Source organism: Perognathus longimembris, chromosome 9 (genome assembly GCF_023159225.1).
Source record: "Perognathus longimembris pacificus isolate PPM17 chromosome 9, ASM2315922v1, whole genome shotgun sequence".
Lineage (NCBI taxonomy): Eukaryota > Metazoa > Chordata > Mammalia > Rodentia > Heteromyidae > Perognathus > Perognathus longimembris.
In genome coordinates, this window is record NC_063169.1 from 3,165,427 (window position 1) to 3,178,645 (window position 13,219).

Consider the following 13,219-nt stretch of genomic DNA (forward strand, 5'->3'; position numbering starts at 1 on the left):
TCCAATGTTTAAGGTTCTGTGTAAGTCACTCCCATTTAAACATTTTAATTATAGGGATCCGTCCATGAAGTACGGTAAGTATTGAGCACACTTGTTCCTACTATAAGATTTAAAGACAGGAGTGGTATTAAGGTTTCTTCTTTATTGCTTTCATTTGTTTTCTCTGCGTGTGTGTTTACACACATGCGTGCCATATTGACACTTGAACTCACAGCCTGGGTGTTGCCCCAGGTATGGTAGGCTGGTATGCTACCATTTCAGCCAAACTTCTACTTTTGGCTGTTTTGCTGATGAACCTGACATAAGAGTCTCACAGACTTTCCTGCTCAGGCTGGCTTCAAACCATGGTCTTCAGATCTCAGCCTCCTGAGTAGGTAGGGTTACACATGTGAACTACGGATGCCTGCCTGAAATTATCCTTTGTAGGTGTCCAGGGTTTATAATTCAAGACATTTGTAAATAGCACCAATTTTAAATTCCAACATCTAATTCTTACAGGTCAAACTACGATACCAATTACAACATACTTCATTTTATTAATAATGTATATACACATAAATTAGTTTCAAAAGATTATGATACATTTGTTCATTAAATCCTTCTATTTTGGGCTGGGGATATAGCCTAGTGGCAAGAGTGCCTGCCTCGGATACACGAGGCCCTAGGTTCGATTCCCCAGCACCACATATACAGAAAACGGCCAGAAGCGGCGCTGTGGCTCAAGTGGCAGAGTGCTAGCCTTGAGCGGGAAGAAGCCAGGGACAGTGCTCAGGCCCTGAGTCCAAGGCCCAGGACTGGCCAAAAAAAAAAAAAATCCTTCTATTTTGTGTATCAACAGGAGCAACTAGATTAATTTTCAGGTCATCTCAGCAGTGTCATCTTCACTATCAGAATCTTCCTAAAATGAAATTGTGGCTTGAACTGGAAAATTTCTCAGAAGAACTTCTGCTTCTTGATATAGGTAATCATAACACTTTGACTTTGGCCAAAATAACCTGAAAGAAGCAGATCATTAATGTGTTTTATCTTTTTCGTGTTCATGAAATGGCCAAACTTCAAGGGCTCCACAGATCCAACGGTTGATTTAGACATTGAGATAAAGTCTTGCAATAGTTAAAAGTATCTTTATCAGAGCTTTTGTGGTGATTATTCACCAAAGTATCAATAAATGGCTCATAATTTTAAATCCTCATCAAACTATAAATTAGATCAAACAAACCCATATTATTCTCTGTGTAAGCATAAGATCAATGTTTTCTTTTTTATAATTAAATTTTATTGACAAGGTGTTAGGCAGAGGGGGTACAATGTTTGTTTTCTTTAAAATAGGCACACATACACACACATCACAAACAGAAAGTTCATCTTTTGATTTCCACATTCCTTTGGTGGGATGACTTCTACCACTACAATAAGAATAGGGATGATAGCCAACTTTGTAAACTTGACAAAGTATTATGCACCCTAAACACCTAGGCATAAGATGAATTAAGTCAGTTGTGGTGCTATGTGCCTGTATTCCTAGCACCCCGGAGGCGGAGGGCAAGGTTGAGGGTAGCCTGGGCTACAGAGTGAGTGAGGCCGTCTCAAATAGAATCCTAACAGCAATTCAGAAACTAGAGCAATTGTTTATTTTCTATTATGAAACTGGAATTGCCACCCTGAGGAAAGCTGCCTGATTTTTATCATCTGGGGGCACGTTTCTTCTAGAGACTTCATACTTGTCCCTGTTCTGATTCTTCTGTGTTCCCGGTGGTGCGCTCTCTCCCTCCCCCCCCCCCCAGTGTGTATTGGTTAAATACTGGCCTTCCCCCCACCCCCACCAGGCCGCCCCAAGCTGCGTTGAGCTCCATCTCCTTTCCTCCGGTTCCCCTGCCCTTCATGACTTCCCAGCCCTTCATTTACCATGGACTCCCAAGCTGCCCTTGAACTTCAGATTTCAACTCGGGGCCTCTGGTGTATATGCACCCCGGCCCCCCCACCCCCACCCGACTCCCCGGGCCCCAATTTCCGTACTCAGAATTGACCGGGCCAGGAGTCTTGCTCACCTGCCATATCCAACACCATATCCTAAAGCCTAACTTCGTCACCTAATCACCCCGCCACCCCGAGACTCGCGGTGCCCGGAGGTGCCCCCCTCCCCCGGCAGAGCCGACCCTGAGCGCTGCCCGAGGGGCGAAGGGGCCCAGGCCGTCCAGCCGCGCGGCGCCGTCCCGCGCCCTCGCCGGCCCCTCCCGTGCCCCGCGCCACCGCGCCCCAGCCCGCCGGGGAAAGCAGAAGGCAGCGCGCCAAGCTGCGGCCGGGCCCCCGGGAGGAACCGAGACGCCCGCCCCGCACGCCGCCCGGGACGGGCACGGCCCACCGGGCTCCCGGGCGTGCAAGCGCGCACGCTCGCCTTCCCGCGGCCTCTCCGCCCTGGCAGATGCGGGATCCTAAGTCCTGTGTTCTGAAAGCAGGGTGTGGGGGCCCCCACTGGACGGAAAAGAACGTCCCGCATCCCGCCCTCTGAAACCGTGTGCGTGCATTATACACATATACACATGCACACACATTGTATGTGCAACGCACGCACCGTACGCATATACACATGCACACACATTGTATGTGCAACGCATGCACCGTACGCATATACACATGCACACATTGTATGTGTATATATTCATTTATATATACACACATATGTCTGTATATATATTTTAATACACATAACAAATATTGTCGGGCATATAGAATCAATATGTATACATGTTTTTTCATGTGTATATCTCTTCAATGTATATATACAATGTATATATACATATTCTATGCATGTATATATTCTGTGCATATTCTGTAAATACATTCATAGCATGCACATAATACACATGTTCTCCGGATGTATACAGATGTTCACATAGAGAACGTGTGCATAGCTAAGCATATGCATGTTCATTGCATGTGTTCTGAGTGTGATGTATCTTCTGTGTATGTTCTATGAATATAAACATAGGATGCGTTCCTCCTGGGCTATTCGCTTGCTTAGGAACCATCCATTTACTTAGTTCCTGAGGGGCGCTAGCGCCCTCCTTGCCTGGACGATGAGACTTGGTTTTCTCTAGATAATGAAGCCCATGGCGTTGGATATACCTGCCATGACGCGGCTTGTTTCCATTCCATAAGCGTGCTTCTGTGTTCGAGCCAGTACTCGGGCTTGAATCCAGGGCCTCACCGTCTCCCTTTGCGTTCCCCTCAAGGCTGGCGCTCTGCCACTTGAAACACTCCTCCACAGCTGGCTTTTGGCTGGTTAGCTGAGGATAAGAGCCTTGGTTATTTTGTCTGTCTGGGCCAGCTTTGAACCACAGTCCTCAGATCTCATCCCCCTGAGTAGGTAGGCTGGTAACCAGTAACCTCCATCCCCTGCAGACATCTTAGATGTGTCTGGACGACTTCCATTCCGCCGTTGGAGATGTAACAGTGAGTGGGTAGACGCCGTTCTCGGCACGATTGTAATCGTTATTATCACCCATGTCCATTATGAGCCACATGAGCGGAGAGTTTTGAAAAAGAAGACATTTGATAGCACAAGGCCATTTTATGCCCAGAAGGGACACGAGGAAGGAGATGGAGATCTGTGTGAGCAGCCACAAAAACCTTCCTAGAGCAAATGAAGCCCAAGCTGAGATTTCTAGTAGGAGATCTCAAGGGATAGTGCGTATCACAAAAGCGAGGTAGGAAGGGCTTGCGCTAGTCACAGCTGGCCTGCCGTCCTAAGACATGGTCACCCTGATGTGTGCCTATGGATGGGAGACTTCAAAGAGGAGGATGGCATGACCGGAGATTGCCTTTTATTTTCTAAGAATCTCTCTGGCAGTGACAGGGAGGAGGGAAGCCGGGACTAGCCCAGCTCCAGCCCATGGAAGCCATCTCTGTGCTGCCCTGGGCGGGAGATGGCAGGAGAAGGAGCGGGTGTTCATTGGGCCGAGGCAGTGAAGGGTTGTGAGCGACTGGAACATCATCACTGGAGGGTCGGGGGGAGTGGGAGACTCAAGGTGAGGAAATGAAGCCGTGTGTTGAGATGGCCCTTTGGGGGAAGAACACGAGGAGAATGTGGGGTCCGCGGAGCAGTCTTGTTCTCGGGGTGCAAGAGGCAAACGTGGTTGCGAGGTGAGGACAGGCGTGACGGCAAGATCTGTTCTTGACGCAGTGAATGGTGCACAGAAACGTGGATGGCTCCAACGCTCAGGCCTTGCGTGTGCGCCTTGGTTGTGTTCACGCTGCCTCTGCGTGCGCATCAGGAAACCGGAGAGGGAACTCCCAGAGAGACCAGGGCACAGGCCTCGTTCTCTTTCTCTCCCCCTCTTTCTTTTTTGTAAGATTTCTTTCTTTACATAGTTTATTATTATTCTCAGATGTGGAATCTCTTCGCTCAATCATAAAGGACCATAATAATTTTAAACTTTTTGATGAAAACCAATGTCATTTTCAGAGACAGTATTCTTCTTACTTGAGGATAGATAACATATTTCGGAAGCACAAGGCTATATCATCTTATACAGTAGGTGTAAATAAATACAAGATTACAATAGCTGAGGCATTCGTGTTATAGTTTTGATTTATTGTAGCGCATAGTTCAGACATAAGCCCTATTTTTCATGATGTTTTGCAATTGTTTTAAAGGAACATTATGATCCCTAAATATCTGGACTCTTGATTTTAAAAATGCACTTCCAGCTAGGTGCCAGTGGCTCACACCTGTAATCCTAGCTATTCAGGAGGCTGAGATCTAAGGATCTCAGTTCAAAGCCAGCCTGGGAAAGAAAGTCCAGGAGACCTTATATCCAATTAATCACCAAAAATTCAGAAGTAGGGGTATGGTAGAGTGCTAGATTTGAGCAAAAAAGCCCAGGGACAGCACCCAGACCCTGAGCTCAAGCCTCAGAGCCAGCGCGAAATAAAAATAAATAAATAAATGCATATCCACAACATGCTTCTTTCCAGGAAAATGATTCCTGCGTGTTTGAATGCCGGAAGAGTGAGATTTACTAACACGGTTGATATTCTATTTCTTAGGGGGGAGGAGTCCAGGGGGAAAGGGAAAATGGGAGAAAATGAGGGAGTAGGTAACACTTTCGACAAGAAATGTATTCGTTACCTTCCTTATATAACTGTAACTCCTCTGTACATCACCTTTACAATTAAAAAAAAGTTGCGGATAATGACCTCAAAGCAAAATGTTAAAATTTAAATTACTGAGTACCCTGAACTCCCAATAGTTTATATTGTATGTCTAATGATAAGTTACTACATTCGAATTAAGACTGAGAAGATTTAAATGATATATATTTGCTAACTATTTTAATATAACTACAGATTGTCTACTATCATAAATTATGTGTTTATATTAAAAGTAACCGTCTTTTTCAGATCTAATTTCTTTTTGCCCATCTCTTTCATTTCTGATTTTATAGAAGGTGATTGAATTCTTGTTTCTGTTCTGCATTCAATCTGGTATAATATGTTGGGGAAATAGGGGAAATCTGCTCTCACATATGTTTGGGAAATGAAAGATGTTTGTAGACTTCTGAAGAGCGCGCTGCAGATTTCCCCAAGAGTCCTGTGCACCGCACAGTCTACTGACTTAAGACACGTAGAAATGTCAGCCTGCTATTTTTTTCATTAGAACATAGAAACAAGCAGATATAGCCGGTTAAGAAAGTTAAGTTCCATTCTCTATCTCCTCAAGAAAACTTCACTTTTCTATTGTCATTATAAATGTCGTGGGCTCATTCTATTCATCAACCAAATTTCTATCGTTAAAAACTATTGGTGATTCACTCCTATAATCCTACGTACTTGAGGCTTACACCCAAGGAAGGCAGTTCAAAGCCAACCCTGGCAGAAAAAAAAAAACATGATACTTATCTCCAATGAACTACCAAAAACCTGGAAATGGAGCTGTGGCTCAAGTGGTAGAGCAAAAACCTAAAGGATAGCACTCAAGCCCTTAGTTCAAGCCCCAAGACACACACACACACACACACACACACACACACACACACACACGTGAGGTGATCCTCTCTTCTGAATCATTGTTTTCTGAGTCACAGATTGTGTTTAGATTTGAGTCTGTTGGATGGATGAGTCTAACTTACCCTCCCCTTTGTCCTTGTTTGTGAACAGAGGCATGGTTTTTTTTGCTTCTGTACCACCATTTGGATAGGACTTAACATGGAACTAAGAGGACATACGTGCTGACATTTTGAGATCTTGCTAGATACTGAAAATTCTGCAACTTCTGAGGCAAGTGATTGTCTGTGGTGTATGTAGAATTGGAGCGTAAGCAGCGTGTGCGGTGTGCGTATTGAACGTTCTCATCAGCCCCCTGCAGAACGTCACCTGCCCCTCAGCTTTCCTCAAACTCACAACTTGACCTTGGGGGCTAGGCATCCTGCAAGAAGGGCATTTTCCCGGCTTGGGTGCTGGGGAATGAGGGCGTCACGCTGCCAATCCAGACTTCCAGGCAGCCCTGACCCGCACCACGCCCCGCAGCTTCTCAGCCTGGCAGCTGCCTCGGGTTCCGCAGCGTGAGTCAGCGGCTCTCGCTGACTTTCCTCCCCCTGCTGATTTGGGTGTCACCTCTCCTCAGACGAATGAGTCATTACGGCTCCCACCGGTCCTCCTCTTCTCTCTGGCCTTCTGCGTGCTCATCTGATTTCCTTCCCATCGTGTGAGCTGGCTTCACAGAGGACCGAGGCAAACACGGCTCACGTTTGCAGGCCTTGCTTTACTGATTCCGCTAAAGTAAGATGGATGGTAGCAGAACCAAGGAAACTTCTAGGTCAGCATAAAATCATCAGTGGACACGCTTACTCTTCTTCTGGAGTTCTTGGATTTTTCACTCAGAGCCTTAGCATCCTAGATGACCTGCTAACATTCGTGTCACACCAGGTCTTTTTGTGTTTGTTTTTAAAATTCAGTTTTACACACTTGTCCATGTGAATTTTTTCCCTTTTTCTTTTTCTACAGGTTTGGTGGGTCTGTTCCTTTTTTATTAGTATCTTTAAGTATTTGTACAAAAGAGCTGTCATTTAACAAAGCAGTTTATGAAAACAATGCATCTTGATCAACGTTACCCCTTTCAACATTCTCGCGCGTCCCTCCCAACCCTCCCCTTCCCCCACTTCTCTTAATTTTCCTGGAGAATTATTTTCTGTGTGAAAGAAACAACGAATGTCAATCTGAGGAGAGGATTTCCCACACGTAACAGACACATTTTTCAGTATTAGATGTCTTTCTCATTTTTTTTCTGCCCATCACAGGTTGTTTTTTTTTTTCTTGCAACAGGATCATAAACAATAACATTGGTTGGATAAAATCACTTCCTGAATCTCATTTAACGTCGTAGGTCAACTTTTGATTACTAGGTCACATTTACATATCATTTCCATGACATCTGTAGCATCGAGGGTTTGAGGACAATGTAATAATCATAGCAGAACTTTGTGTAAGGAATTTAAGTATTTGAGTGAACATTTTAAGTTCTTCACAAATTTGAACACAGAGAATCTAGTTGAAGGACGAGTTTCCACAGACACTGTACAAACCTTCGTGATCACAGCATCACACTAAGGGGCTGGTATTGGGGGAAAAACTTTTCCAAAAGTCTGACTGTAAAAACCAGAAGCCTAGCTGTGGCTCCACACCGCTGGAATCCGCTACCCGGAAGGCAGAGGCTGAGGAGCACAACCCGGAGCCTGGCCCAGGCAGACGTTCAAGAGCAGGAAGAGCAAAAGGACCAGCGCGTGGCTCAAGTGGTGGAGCGCCCGCCTGGAAAGGGGAAGGCCTTGCGCTCCATCCCAACAGTAACTAAGTCATTCAAGCATGACAGCAGTGAGAAGGAGCCAGAGAGCCCCAGCCGTTTATGAAAATACAACTCAGAAGAGCGCGGGAATTTCCTCAGTGCTAACGCTTTCCCCAACTGAATAAGAAGCAAATGAGTAATGTGTTTCTATAGAAATCTAACTCTGTTGAAATACACAGAAAGAGCAGGGCCGGTGGCTCACGCCTGTAACCGTAGCTACTCAGGAAGCTGAGAAATGAGCACCAAAGCTCTTTGTTGTTGTTGTTGTTATTGTAAATGTACAGACACAAGTGTTCCCTCTTCCTTCGTCTCCTCCCAGTTTCTCCCTCCTGTCCCTCTTCTCCCGAGCTGGACAGTTCATTTTCAGCCTAGTGTCTGGAGAGCACCTACGCCAGCCTGGGCAGACGATCCACAAGACTCTGATCTCCAGTTATCAAAAGAAAACCAAACCAAAACCTAGACGTGACTCAGTGGTGAGCGCCAGCCTTGAGCGAAAGAGCCGGGTGAGAGCGCGAGACCCCGAGTCCACGCCGCAGCGCCGGCGTGTGTGGATGCGCACGCACGTGTGCACACACACACATTTATTGAGACAGGTCTCACGACAGCTTGGGCTGGCCCTGGGCCTCTCGCTTCAGCCTCGCGGGTGCTCGGTCACGGCGTGCGGGTCGTACCCAGGCTGGACTGCGTTTTCGCTGGCACCACGTGGGCTCGGGCGCGGCCATGTCTGCGTGGGATGCGCTGCTAATGCCATGCGCTTGGGGCACGGAGGCGTCCCGAGGCCGGTCACGACGTCACGTCCGCGCCCGGTGTCCTACACGCGGGACTGTGGAGCCGCCGTCGTAAGAGCCGCGCGTGGCCGCAGGCCTGGGAGTGGAAGGCAGGTCTGCGCCGCACCCACCCCGCACCCGTCAGACTCGAGGGGGTTTTGTCGGGGAGGACCCGGGCTTCCGCGGCTCGGATGGAGTGTGCGTGTTCACCACGCCCCGTGGAGTCGGGGGTGAGCGAGCTCCCCCTGCCTCCCCTCGCCCGCCCGGAAGCAAGCGTGCCCGCGCCCATCCCAGCCACCAGCGAGCGCTTTCCAGAGGGTTCCACGAGTGCCTCACCCGCGTGACGCTTCCCCGAAAGCCGACGGACACCGCCGGTGCAGGTGGAGATCGCCTGCGTGGGGATGCAAGCACCGCCGCGCGCTCCGGGCCATGGGGCGGACCAGTGTCACCCTCCCTCGCGCTCCGGGCCATGGGGCGGACCAGTGTCACCCTCCCTCGAGCTCCGGGTGATGGGGTGGACCAGTGTCACCCTCCCTCGCGCTCCGGGCCATGGGGCGGACCAGTGTCACTCTCGGGCCTTTCCCACGGGGCTGCCTGCCCTGGGGCCTTGGTTTCCACCAACCCCGGTGATATTTGATTCTCCTCGCTTCCGACTTCCGGTGTCCTACCGGCATCATTTCCCTGCCGCCTCATAGGAAGTGGAAGATTCCTCAGGATTTGGAATAAAATACACCAGTGCTTTAAATGTCTGGCATTGGGCTCGGTCTCCATGTGACTCCAGGGGTTCGTTCACCATGGAGAGTCCTTCATAAACTCTACCGTGTCAAAGAAGCTCAGGGTGGCGGCGGGGGGGTGGGGGGGGGCTCTAAGTGCTATCTGTGCCTGAGTTAATATTGTTCTTTCTTAACCGTTGTCTTTTAGTAGTTGTGCCAAGGGGATTCTATTGACCTTGTGAGGTAATGAATGAGTACAATGCGTCTTGATCAATACCACGCCTGCCATTTTTCCCCTCATCTCTCCCGTCCCTCTCAAGTGACCTGGTTCCATTTCCACATGTGTACACACTGGATACTATGACTGTGCCGCACACCCCTCCTCTCTCCATCCATCCACCCAATATCCACACACACACACACACACTTCTTCCTTGTTTCCATTTTCCTGGAAATCATTTCCATAAATATTGTGTTATGTGAGGCTGGGGATATGGCCTAGTGGTAGAGTGCTTGCTTAGCGTGCATGAAGCCCTGGGTTCGATTCCTCAGCACCACATAGATAGAAAAAGCCGGAAGTGGCGCTGTGGCTCAGGTGGCAGAGTGCTAGCCTTGAGCAAAAAGAAGCCAGGGACAGTGCTCAGGCCCTGAGTCCAAGGCCCAGGACGGGCAATAAAAAACAAAACCAAACAAAAATATTGTTTTCTGTGCTCAGAGGCATATGTAGGCATTGCACTTTCGTGCTCATGTCCCGAGAATATCCTCATTTGCAGACACATGCTCTGTGTCCACCAGTGGGGCTGGGGCTTCAACTTGCACCTTCACTCAGCCTTTTCTGCTCAAGGAGATGCCTCTGCTACTTGAGCTACTCCTCCACTTCTGGCTTCTTGCTGGTTAATTACACGACTTATTGTGGGGGTGAAGGGTTAAATTAAAGTGACTGGGTTTTAAGGTGTTAGTCAGTTTGTTGTTTACCTTAAAATACAAATGACCCTGAGCACGCTTAAGTTTCAGGAACTGGTTTGTTTGTGCTAAAGCTGTTAAGCTGCAAATTCTTTAACAACCCTAAAGCCAGACTCCCTACAGTGCTTGTAAATTCCTAGAACAAAGCTATCTACAAGTTAAAGAAGCTACTGTGTGCTGTGCTTGGCCTTGGGAAGGACTGCACAAAGTACGAGATAAAAGCACACTAGAAACAGACCCGGACTGTCAATCACCCCATTTGGCAGGACAGCTTGTAAAAACCCAGACAGCTGGGAAACTCCCCGATAACCTTTGACCGTCCTAGAATGCCCCGAGCCCTGAGCCAATCAGCCTAATTCTGCCCAAACACCTGCTTGCTGTAAACTTCCTAGTTTTTGCCTTCATAAGCCCTGTGCAATCGCAGCTCGGGGCTTCCTCCCTATCTCCGCTGCGTCGGTGTAAGGGACGGGGCCCGAGCTGCAGCTCGCCCGAATAAAGCCTCGCTTTTGCATTTCGGAACGTCTGGCTCTCGGTGGTCTTCTTGGTGGGATTCTCTCGACTTGGGCATTACAGGGGGTGGACGCCCATCCTGAGGCTTGAACTCAGGGCCTGGGCACTGCCCATGATTCCGTTCCGTTTTGTTTTGTTTTGCTAGCCACGGCTCCACTTCCAGTTTTTCAGTGGCTAATTGGAGGTGAGTCTCACGGACTAGCTTCGAGCCATGATCCTCAGATCCCGGCCTGCTGAGCAGCTAAGAGCGTACAAGTGCGCCACTCGCATCTGGATGGCATTGCTTAACTGTTCAATGATGTAATCAATGGCAGAATAAGTGCGAGAAGAGGCAGGCTCGTTAAACAAGACGGGTGTAAATGTGAGCGTTGGGGGACACTCCCTGGTGTTCCCGTGGTGTGTATCCGTGTGTTTGGAGGCGCTCCCTGGTGCACCCGCGGTGTGCAGCTGTGTGTACCATGCAAACACACCAGGTGCCGTGCGTCACGCGCGTCCGTGCACCGAGTGTCCCGTGGGTTGGGAGAGTGCTCTTCGGAGGCTGGGCTCTTGGGCCTCTTCGCCTCCAAGCTGTCCGACGCGGTGAGGGCCGGGGAGGACTTCCGGAAGCGACCGTGGAAGTGCTCGCCGGTGTCGGGTGGGCAGCAGGTGGAGAGCCGCGTCCCGAGCGCGGGCATAACTGACGCCCGGCCTCGCACGAGGACAGGCTCCGTCTGTCAACCACCCTCGACGTCGCCGGGGCCTCAGCAGGCTCCGCCGAGCCCGGGCGGCGGCCAGCGTCCTGGCGAGCGGGCCACACGGGTGAAGACGCGCGTGTGTGTGTGTGTGTGCGCGCGTGTGCATGGTGCACGCGCACGAGTACCGGGGGTCACTCCAGGCCGGGTGCCACCCCTCAGCGCGCTTGCCCGGAGCCGGTGGTGCTCCGCCACCCGAGCCCCGCACGCACTCACAGGCGGCAGGCCCGGTGCCCATCCGCTCCGACTCCTGACCCGGTTCCACACCCCTCACGAAACGCCCCCTCGCCTGCCCACCGAACGCGCCCCGGCCGCGGGCGGTGAGGACGGGAGGCGAGCAGGGACCGCCGTGTCACCAGGACGTGGCGTCGGCCGGCCAAGGGGAAGCCAGGTTCAACGCTGTCACTGAAAATCTCCAGCCTGCGGGCCTGGCCGCGCAGGAGGCCGGGATCGGAGGCCCCGGGAGGGAGGCCGGGATCGGAGGCCCCGGGGGGGAGGCCGGGATCGGAGGCTCCGGGCGGGGAGGCCGGGATCGGAGGCTCCGGGTGGGAGGCTCCGGGCGGGAGGCCGGGATTGGAGGCTCCGGGGGGGAGGCCAGGATCGGAGGCTCTGGGTGGGAGGCCGGGATCGGAGGCTCCGGGGGGGAGGCCGGGATCGGAGGCTCCGGGTGGGAGGCCGGGATCGGAGGTTCCGGGTGGGAGGCTCCGGGGGGGAGGCCGGGATCAGAGGCCCCGGGTGGGAGGCCGGGATCGGAGGCTCCGGGGGGGAGGCCGGGATTGGAGGCTCCGGGGGGGAGGCCGGGATCGGAGGCTCCGGGGGGGAGGCCGGGATCAGAGGCTCCGGGGGGGAGGCCGGGATCAGAGGCTCCGGGGGGGAGGCCGGGATTGGAGGCTCCGGGGGGGAGGCCGGGATCGGAGGCTCCGGGGGGGAGGCCGGGATCGGAGGCTCCGGGGGGGAGGCCGGGATCAGAGGCTCCGGGGGGGAGGCCGGGATCGGAGGCTCCGGGGGGGAGGCTGGGATCGGAGGCTCCGGGGGGAGGCCGGGATCGGAGGCTCCGGGGGGAGGCCGGGATCGGAGGCTCCGGGGGGGAGGCCGGGATCGGAGGCTCCGGGGGGGAGGCTGGGATCGGAGGCTCCGGGTGGGAGGCCGGGATCGGAGGCCCCGGGTGGGAGGCCGGGATCGGAGGCCCCGGGTGGGAGGCCGGGATCGGAGGCTCCGGGGGGGAGGCTGGGATCGGAGGCTCCGGGTGGGAGGCCGGCCCAGGCAGGGAAGCCACGGGCCCCTCAGCTCCAACAAGCCGCCCGGACCAGGCAGAAGCGGTGCCATGGCTCCAGGGGCAGAGCGCCAGCCTCGAGCGCAGAGAGGACCGGGGACGGCGCCCGGCCCGGCCAAGCCCAGGACTGGCCAAGAAACCACGCCAGACAGGAAGCCAACCAAGACCATGGAGCATGCTTCTCCCCCTCCCCGCCCCGCCCCGCCCCTCCCCTCCCCTGCCCATCCCCTGCCCTCCCCTCCCCTCCCCTCCCCTCCCCGCCCCGCCCCTCCCTTCCCCGCCCCTCCCCTCCCCGCCCCTCCCCACCCCTCCCCGCCCCTCCCCTCCCCTCCCCGCCCCTCCCCGCCCCGCCCCGACCCGACCCGCCCCGACCCGCCCCGCCCCGCCCCGACCCGACCCGCCCCTCCCCGCCCCTCCCCGCC

General features: G+C 52.6%; 1 protein-coding gene across 1 annotated transcript; it reads right to left on the minus strand.

Annotated features, from left to right (window-relative positions):
• Window positions 1-11,926: 11,926 nt before the first annotated feature.
• LOC125357779 (vegetative cell wall protein gp1-like) lies at window positions 11,927-12,850 on the minus strand. The gene has a single exon (XM_048354698.1). The coding sequence runs from the start codon at window positions 12,848-12,850 to the stop codon at window positions 11,927-11,929; it is 924 nt and encodes a 307-aa protein (XP_048210655.1).
• Window positions 12,851-13,219: the final 369 nt, after the last annotated feature.

Coding starts and splice junctions, on each gene's coding strand:
- LOC125357779 (XM_048354698.1), bottom strand. CDS start 12,850: ATGGCACCGCTTCTGCCTGGTCCGGGCGGCTTGTTGGAGCTGAGGGGC.